We start from the raw sequence: 9,969 nt of genomic DNA on the forward strand, positions 1-9,969 counted from the left end.
CTAAAAAAAAAAAATTTTATCATTCTATGAGAGGAGCTCTGGTGGCTTAGTGGTAAGGAGTTGCACTGCCAACCCTAATGCACACAGTTCAAATCCACCACCTCCTCAACAAGATGGGCAATCTCTTCCCTTGTGATTAAACCGCCTCTGAAAGCTCACTAGAAGGTCAACTATGAGTCTGTTCCAACTTAATGCTATGTAACAACAACAGCAATACACCCAAATTCTTTCTGAGACTGAAAAATTACCAAATTATGGTTATTTGGGGAAGTTAAGAAGTGACAAGAGCAGCTGACCAGCAGAGCAGAACAGTCACAAACACGTATTACTTACCATCTCTCTTGTTGAGCCAATAGCAAACTTCCTTTTGCTGATGATCTTTATAGCTACTTTCTTACATGTTTTCCTCTCGAAAGCCAGCTTCACTTCTCCACAGGCACCACTGCAGATGAAAACAGACAGTGATTGTCAAGATGTTTCAAATCAACAGAACCACTCCCTCTTAAGTCAGTCTCAAGTATTATAAGTTCAATGGTCTATATATCAACCTCTCCTTTGTCTGTTTTCAGAGAAGACAGTGAAATCTCATTCCTATAAAATTAAGAGCACAACTGGACTGTCCAACAGCAACAAGTGAAATCATAGATCATATTTTTAAGCTAAGAAATAGACTTACATCTTAATGTCCCCCAGATTTGAAATTTCTAAAGATATTAAGAACAAATAAAGGAAAGGGAGAGGGCAGAAAGAGAAATGACTTCTGCAGTAAGTGAAAACTCTGGGGGAGCTCTAGTGGCCTAGTGGCATGAAGCTGTACTGCAATTCCAGAGGTGCGTAGTTCTAATCCACCCGATGCTCTGCTGGAGAAGAAGGGACAATCTTGTGCTGTACCAGCCAGATCCAATTTGATGGTACACAAACACACACACACAAAAATTTATTTTTTTTTTTAAAAGTGAAAACTCTGGTGGCCTCGTGGTAAAAAGCTGTCATTCCAAAGGTTCATGTTTCAAATCCACCAGCTACTGTAAGAAGGATGAACAATCTCCTCCCAAGTGATTTACTGACACTGAAAACCCACTGGAGGGTCAGCTAGGAGTTGGTTCTGACTTGGTGGCACATAATAACACAGGTCAGAGAGAAACAGAACAAGTATAGGAAGAAGGGAGAAACAGGAACCAAAACACAACAGGGAAAGAACAGAAAGAAAGATGTTAGACCATACAGAAAGCAATCTGTGCCATGAAACAAAATGTGTATGATCTCCTGCAGAGAAAATGAATCTCCTCTTCAAACCTTCATCCAAATCACAAATTAAATTCACCCATCAACAAGTGAGTGGATAGAAAAACTGTGGTATATTCACACAATGGAATAATACACAGCACTGAAAAACAAGGAACTCATAAAATATTATTATTGTTGTTGTTGTTGTTGTTGTTGTTGTTAAGTGCCGTCAAGTCGCAGGCGACTCACAGCAACCCTATGAAGGAGAATCCTCGACACTTGGGTGCCTTTCATCCTCTCTCCAGGTTCACAGGGTTTCCGGAGGCAAGCTATTATGGAAGTGGATGCCACTCCTCCTTCCAAAAATGTTATTACAAAACATTAAAATATCTCAGTCTCAAAAGGACAAATACTGCATAATGCCACTGTTGTAAAACAGGACTGACATGGGGGTTGAGTAGGACACTAGAAAAGGGGTTAACACCCCTTTATAATGAACACTGCATTGGAACAGATGAAAGAAATAACTATTTAAAAGGAATACATGATTTGGTGTTATTTGTATGACAACAATCCAGAATAAGAGGTGCATAACAAAGTGAACTGGGAGGGGGGAATGGAAATTATGCAACAGTGAATGATTTTTTTTTATTATTTTAAAGTGAACTGGGAGGGTAGAGAGTAAAATATAATGTGCAACCATGAGTGAAGAAAATGCATACCAAAAACACAGAGACACCACTTCATAGTCACTAGAATGGCTAGGGAAACACTAGAAAAATAACAAACATTGGTGACAACAAGGAGAAAGAAAAACTTTCATACATAGTAGCACGATGCAACCTCACTGGAAAAATACGAGAGTACCAAAAGTGAAACGCCAAGTTATCATATTATCCAATAGCTGTAATCCTATGTATATACCGAGAGTAACGAAAACATGTATCTTTGCAAAAACTTGTACAACTATCTGTTTACAACAGCCCTATTGCTAACAGCCAAGGCGTGGCTATAATGGAAACATCTACTGATTGAAAGACATCATGAGAAACAAAATGCAGTACATTTACATAACAGGACATTGTTTTGGCAATACAAAAAATAAAGTAGCAATAATTGCTACGTGAATGAACTTTGAAAACTTTATACTGAGTGAAAGTAGCTGTGAAAGACCATGTAAGGTTTGATTTCATTTATATGAAATATTTTAAAAAAGGTAAATCTACCAGGATACTAAGTAGATTCATGGTTACCAGGCACTAAGAGGAACAGGTAACAAGAAGTGATTGCTAATGAGTAAGATGTTTCTTTTGAAAGGATAAAAATGTTCTAAAGTCAACTGTCATGATGATTGCAAAAGTCTGAGTATACTAAAAATGACAGATTTGTACAACTTAAAGGATGCACAAAATATAATCTAAATGACATTATTTTTAAAAAGTTACCAAGTAGATAAAAAAGAAAAATCATTCATTTCCATTGATCTCTACCAATGGGAATCACCTACTAGAGTTATCACAAATAATAAGCTATAAATATCTTATGAATAATCAATGCTTTAAAACCAGCAACCAAAAACTAGCCAAAGATAAATGTTTCATAAAATAAAGTGGAGAAAAATTTTACCTTCCAAGAGTTTTTGAAATGATATATTCATCTCTTAATTCCTTAGGATAAACTGACTGGTCATCCACAGTGAGATCAAAAAATACAAAAACTAATGAGGTAAAAAGAAGAAACAGATTTCATTAGTTCTTTTGATAACAAGAAGAAAATAGGGTTGCTATGAGTTCTCTACAACTGACAGCACCTACCAACAACAACATAATAAAATAAGTTTACAAAATATAAGACTAGGAATCATTGATCTGGGTTAACAAAAATCTTAAAATCTTTAGAACTGCCAAATTTCATCTTTCTATGGAAGATTACAAGTAATACATAACAAAACTGTCTTCCTTATCACTTGACCTCAGAATATTAATAACTACACTAATCTAAGAATCTAAGTAATCACGCAGATTATTCTAGGCACAGAAGGAAAAATCAGTCAGTTTGAGTTAGAAACAAATTTCTAGATAAATACATATCTCAATAAGGATTAGAACATACATCACTATAGGAATACAATAAGATCTGTGAATGTGGGGACTTGGGTAATGCTGAGACCTATCAAAGAAGGAAAATTCAAATATTTGAAAAATTTCAAATATTTTCCACTAAAATGAGTGGTAAAAACATGGTAACATACTGTCAAACACAGAAAACTTGCAAAATGCAGAAAAACAAGGCCGTTTCATGGAGTACCAGTTTTCCCAGGTCTCACTGTATTATCTTTTCTAAGCCATTTATTCCTGATAATTATAGTGCAAACCATCATGTAAAGCTAGATTGTTTAACACATTGCTGCATACTTTTAAATTGACAACCGGGCTTAGAAAAACATTTTGCCGTCATTTGTGGCAATGTATTAGTTTTCTACTATATGTTCTGCCTCTCAAAAAATAATAATAATTTAGCCAGTTCTAATAGGTCAAGTTTATAATCAGTTATCAAATAACTCAGTACTAAGAAGTTCACTATAATAAATCTACAATTACCTATAACATTTATAAAAGAATGAAACACAAATTCACTGCTCCCCTAACATTCCTCCTACCTAATTTTTCTAGTTGTTGCTGTTGTTAATTCCACTCCAGATACAGTGCTCTTAAAAGAACGCAATGCTACAAAAGAGTGAAATTTATTGGGAGCTCTAAAGGCCAAGTGGCAAGAAGCTGTGCTGCAATCCCGAAGACACATGGTTTGAAGCCACCAGCTACTCCATGGGAGAAGGATGGGCCCTCTCCTTCAGTTCCAAGTCTTTGAGTTGGCTGGATTTCATGCACCGGTTCTGACTTGCCTGGATTCTGTCTTCAGCCCAGAACTGACTCATCTGAATGTGCTTTATTCAGGGCTGGCATGCAGGAGGCAGCCACTTGCCTAGAGAGCAAGACCTATTGGTTTGGGAGCCTGCCCACCAGGATCTCTGCTCAATGTTTGTAGATATTTATGAAGCTTTCATGTTCCCATGGCATATAAGAATCTGGGAATGTGACAGTGATGGGAATATTCGTCTCCCAAATGTCAAATCAAAGTGTAATTTCAAGTATTGCAAAGGTTGTCGTCCACACAAGCGAAGAAGGTAACTGACATGAGAAGTACTTGGTTGAATACAGTAGTCACGGAGACCATAAAAGGAAGTATGTCTCCCACCTAAAGGGAACATTCCCCTCACCCAGCACCTACAGATCCCAGAGATGAAGTAATATAAGATCTGTACACTGACATAATCAAACTTTGTAAAAGAAACCTGAATTTTTAGATCAAAGTCACAACTGCCAGCAAATGCCCAGTAAAACACTTAATAGGTTGATGTAGCCCATGGAGTACTAGTTGGGTCTACTTTAAACAGACTACTCTTAAGCCAACACCACACCTTTGTTCAAATGCAAAAAAAGGTGTTCCTTAGAAACATCAAAGAGAAAAATGTGTCCCATATGAACAAATCAATTAGAAATTGGTGACATCAGTTAAGTGAAAGGCAGGCCGTATTTCAATGGCCAGTTGCTCACAAAATAGTCAAACATTATGCAGTCACCCTGACTAGAATGATCAGACAGAAAACAACAGTCAGAAACAAGGAAAATTATCCCATGCACTTCAGGATGGCCAGCATAGCTATTTTTCCCAGATGCTAGTGTGAAGAGTCATTAGGACAAAAACGAAATATATTGTCAGTGAATTGATTCTGACTCCGAGCCACCCTATAAGGCTAGAACAGAAATATCCCTTAGGGTATGTCAAGCTATAAATCTTTACAGGAGCTGACTGTCTTATTTGTCTCCTGCAGGACAGCTAGCGGGTTCAAACTTTTCCAGTAACAGTCTAGCATTTAACTATTGCACCACCAGGGCTCCAGAATCTGGACTTTTTCTTGTAAATCCTCATCTGCTGGATTAAAATCTATAACAATTACCTGAGAATCTGCTTAATATGCTAACTCCTACCACTCCTATATACACACACGCCTCAAGAGTCACTGTGACTCTAAGGTAGATTTACAAAGCTCTGTGGGGTCTTTTGTAAAAAAGAAACAAAAATATTTCCCTTCTCTACTTGTTGCTGTGGTTGTTATGTACTATCAAAGTGTAACTGACTCACAATTGACTCTCCAGCAGTTTTTCAGAGGCAGTAAATTGCACAGGAGAAGACTGCCTATCTTTCTCCCAAAGAGTAAGTAGGGATTCAAACTGCATGACTTTGGGTTGATAGTAAAGCTCCTTATCCTATAAGCCACCAGACCTCCATTATTTGTCTAAAGAATTAAAATTATTATGAGCTACCTTTAACTCTTGCTTATGTCAGAGATTCTTTCTAGACTGCTACAAATGACAAATGTTTCTTTTAAACCTAAGACTGGCAAGTTCTATGAGTAGATGCTTACAAAATAATATCTGATGATGAAAATAAAAATCTTCACTTGCACATGGCTCTTACAAGGCAGAAGGTAAGTTTTAGGATAAATCATTGGACAAATTGAGTCTCTTCTGATAATTCATTGGACAAGACACAGCTTTGAACAAAACCAATCAAACTAATGAAGCCCTGTCTGTCTTGCTGTGACTTTTTCCTAATTTAAAAATCTAATTATATAACATGTTTCGTGCTTCTGTTCTACCTCCGAATTTATTACATAGTGCCTGGGGTCTTGAAAGCTTGCAGTCAGCCATTCAAAGTACAGTAGTTCTATCGTGCTCACCTCAGCAGCACATATGCTAAAACTGGAATGACACAGAGAAGATTAACATGTCCCCTGAGCAAAGATGGCATGGAAATTTGTGAAGCATTACATATTTAAAAAAAAAAAACCAAAGTACAAAGTAGAATTGGTCTTTAGCTGCCTGGAGGAACAGGAGAAAAAGGAAAGTCTGGAAATGAAAGAGGATATGGAACATGTGGTCAATTGACTCCATGACTAACTGCTTCCTTTGATATGAGACCAGAAGAACTAGATGGTGCCCAGCAACCAGGGCTGAATACTTTGCCCAAAAAGACTATAGAAGAATTCAAATCAAAAGAGGAGAAATGAAGAACAGAATTTAAAACTCTCTTAGGAAAAAAAAAAAAAAAACTCTCTTAGGTTCACAATTTTACTGGAGCCATGGGAGCTAGATGAATCTTTGAAATTACTGCCCTGAGATAATCCTTAAAATTTATATGAAAAAAAAATTTTTTGAAACCAAACAGCTATTTAGCTTAACTAGCAAAAACTGCCTTGTCTGCCAAGGGAGCTCTGGTGGCCTAATGGTAAGGCACTGTGCTATAATCCTAAAGGCACATAAGTTTGAATCCAGCTCCATGGAAAAGGATGGGCAACCTCCTCCTATGCAATCTACTGCCTCTGAAAACCGACTGGAGGGCCAGTTATCAGTCAGTTCTGACTTGATGAAACACAAAAACAACTATTTAAGATTAAATTGACAATAACTAGAAAGATTAGGTAGGAACCTTAAGGGAGCAGTGACTTTATATTCATAGATGACAAACAACTAGGAAAAGAAGGGTGAGAAAAGCTGTACAACTCAGAGAAAGTAATCCGTGTTCCTGAATTGTACACGTAGAAACTGCTGTGAAGCAGTATATCTGTTTTTCTGTGTGTATTTTCAACAACAAGAAAATTATTTTTTTTAAAAAAATATGCAATCAAAACTGAACTGAATCTTAAAAGCAAACTTTTTTCTTTTTTTAAATCTTTTTTATTTTGTTTGAAAGCAAAGTCATTTATGCCACATTCAGCAGACACAAATGTCCATCTTCCTTTTATGAAGGAGGCAAATCCAAGAACTGTAACATGATGGTATTACCTTTATTACTCCATACTGAAAGGGCAATTTCAGAATTGTTGCTCAAAGGAAGGCGTCTTCCTTTCCCTACAAGCAGTCTATTTACAAAGGTTCCGTTCCCACTGTGATCCTCTATGTATGCGATGTAAGAGTTTTTAGGACCCATTTCCTAAAATAGAGAGAACATTGCGTTTCAAAGCTTTAACAATTAGAACTGACAATGGAATGAGAACTAGAAGTGATGACTAGATGAACAACGCTGCCTGGCATCTGGGGATGTGTGTCACCTACCCTGAAAATCCGAAAGTGTTTCTTGCTATATGTCCGGTATTTGTCTGTTCTTTTCAGGAGAGGCTCATCAAAGCAATATTCACAGCTTCTGTCTCTCCCAAACCAGTAGTTGTCGTTAATACATTCTGTAACAAAAGAGCACATATTGGATGACAGCTGCTGGATCCAAAACCTTTAAAGGATGTCATAAACTCTACTCATAGAGAAAAAGCCCAAGAAGGCAGTCAATATTATAGGTTTGTCTACCAATATTTTATAATATTCTAATTTAAGGGGAACATTAAAACTCTCAATTATGAGTTTTATATCTAACTATAAAAGAATAAGAAGTACTCCAGTAACTTTAATGAATTCTTAAAATATTTATGATATAATAACTCTCTAAAGGTTTCTCATCATATTTAATATAAAATCTGTACTCCTTATGGCCTGTTAAATGTAGAATTTGGCCCTGTCTCCTTTCCAACTATACATTATATTTACATCTACTTGCTAAGTATATATCGTGAAAACAAAAATCCTCATCACTGAACAACAGTCAACATCATAATGTTGATGGTGGGAGTGGTGTTAAGTACCAACTAGCAGATTACAACTCCTAGAGACCTTGTGAACAACAGATCTGAACCCTGTCCTAACCTGTACCATCCTCATCATCTCTGACACATTTGAGCCCACTGCATAGTCTCTGTGTCAGTCCATCGCATTGAGGATCTTGCTGTTTTGCTGATTCACCATCTCTCCAAGCATGATGTCTCTTTCCAAGGAAGAACCTTTTCTAACAACATGTCCAAAATATATGAGTGTGGTGTTGGCCTACAAGTTGGCTTTTTTCAGCCATTACAGTTAGCCCCCTCTGGTCTCCAGTTACCTTAACTACAGGCATATGGTCTTACAAATAACTAATCACTGTTGGACTAGGATAAAAGAAACAATGTTTCCCACAATGGTTAGCAAAACTTAAATGAGACTGGAGCAAGACCATGGTGAGGGTGAGAACCTGGTGATGGTGGTAGAGAGACTGTGGCACTGCTGTGGAAAAACTGTGGCAAGGTGTGACCTGAGGCTTCTTGCATTTATGCTGACCACAGAGATTTCTGCTGTTCTTGCCAGATGCTTGAAGAAGATGACTTATAATTGCTCTGAGGCAAAACTTGCTGGATGATTTGGATTCAACTGCTGAACTGAAACGAGAGTCTGGATGTTTTGAGGAATTGTGCCTTGAACCTGGACTTATTTTGGATGATATTCTTTGCCTTCACCACTCTCCAGCTTCCTTCCCTAATAAACCCCATTGTTGGTACCACGCATCAGCAATGAATAAACAAACCACCCGCTGCTGCTGTGGTTCTAGAGGCGCCAGGGGACCGAGCTGTGGGTTCTTTATCTGCTTTCTGCTCTGGGGCAATGAGAGGTCAAGCTATTCTCTGGCCCTTTCAGAGAGACATTCAAGCCTTGTGCTTATATGTCCTGTTTTACCCTCTTTAGACAGTGAGACATCATGAGAGGCAGAGAAAACACTGAAGATGTCAATGATTTCATTTCCCTTGGAGTCACAATTAACATCAATGGCAACAGGAGGCAAGAAATCAAAAGACATGTTGCCTTCAACAAATCTGCTCTCAGAGACCTGTGAAATAGGGAAAGTCACTTTAAGAAGGAACATTCACCTGACACAACTCATAGAATTTTTTTCTTTTTCCATTGAATTTGATTTGAATGTTAAGTTTACAAATCATATTGCATTTTCATTCAATCATTTATAGAAATTTTGTTTTATAACATTAATTATAATTGATTGCATCTTCTTGTGTTTCGTTGAGTCAGAACTGACTCGTAGCTGACCCTCCAGTGGGTTTTCAGAGGCAGTTTATCATACAGGAGGAGACTGCACATCCTTCTCCTGCAGAACAACTTGTGGATTTGAATGGTGTGCCTATACAAGACATATTAAAGGGAATTCTTTGGATTGAGAGCCAAAAATATCAATGAGTGGGGTGAAGGATCTTTTGTGAAAATGGGAAAGAACTTTTGTGAAAAGCAATGTATTAAAACTTTGTAAATAAATCAGAATAAAATAAAATAAATAAATTTTTTTAAAAAGACAACAAACAAAAATTAACATATACATCAACTTCATTTAGAAACAAACCCATTCACAGAAATACACAAAGTGTACTAAAAAATAGGGAACCAGGGCTATTAGTTTGTGAGGACAATAATATAAAACGAGAGAATCAAAGTGTTCTTCTAAAAAAAGGAAGTCAAGGAGAGTCCAAGTTCAAATAAAATCACTACCAGGTACATATCCCAATGAAAGAAAAGTAGTCACACAAAATAACATACACACCCCCATGTTAACTGCAGCATTATTTACAAAAGCAAAGAGTTGGAAACACCCCAAATGACCATCAGCAGAAGAACGACTAAAGAAGAAGCTATGGTACATTTCACACAAACGAATTTCACGCATCGCTGAAAAGCAATCAAGATTTTGTGAAATACTTTACAACATGTACAAATCTAGAACAAACTATGCTGTGTGACAGAAGCCAGTCACAAAAGC

The 9,969-nt window shown here is 37.1% G+C and overlaps 1 protein-coding gene across 1 annotated transcript in view; it reads right to left on the bottom strand.

Annotated features, from left to right (window-relative positions):
• Window positions 1-9,969, bottom strand: part of CHEK2 (checkpoint kinase 2) — a 48,852-nt gene that overhangs the window by 34,711 nt on the left and 4,172 nt on the right. The window contains exons 2-5 of the mRNA XM_006890522.1: window positions 7,404-7,528; window positions 7,134-7,281; window positions 2,854-2,944; window positions 334-442 (exon numbers count right to left, since the gene is read on the bottom strand). Coding sequence (XP_006890584.1) covers window positions 334-442; window positions 2,854-2,944; window positions 7,134-7,281; window positions 7,404-7,528 — 473 coding nt within the window. The remainder of the gene's footprint in view (window positions 1-333; window positions 443-2,853; window positions 2,945-7,133; window positions 7,282-7,403; window positions 7,529-9,969) is intronic.

The sequence above is a fragment of the Elephantulus edwardii genome, unplaced genomic scaffold, assembly GCF_000299155.1.
Source record: "Elephantulus edwardii isolate Elephantulus edwardi_28Jun2011 unplaced genomic scaffold, EleEdw1.0 scaffold00089, whole genome shotgun sequence".
Taxonomy (NCBI): Eukaryota; Metazoa; Chordata; class Mammalia; order Macroscelidea; family Macroscelididae; genus Elephantulus; species Elephantulus edwardii.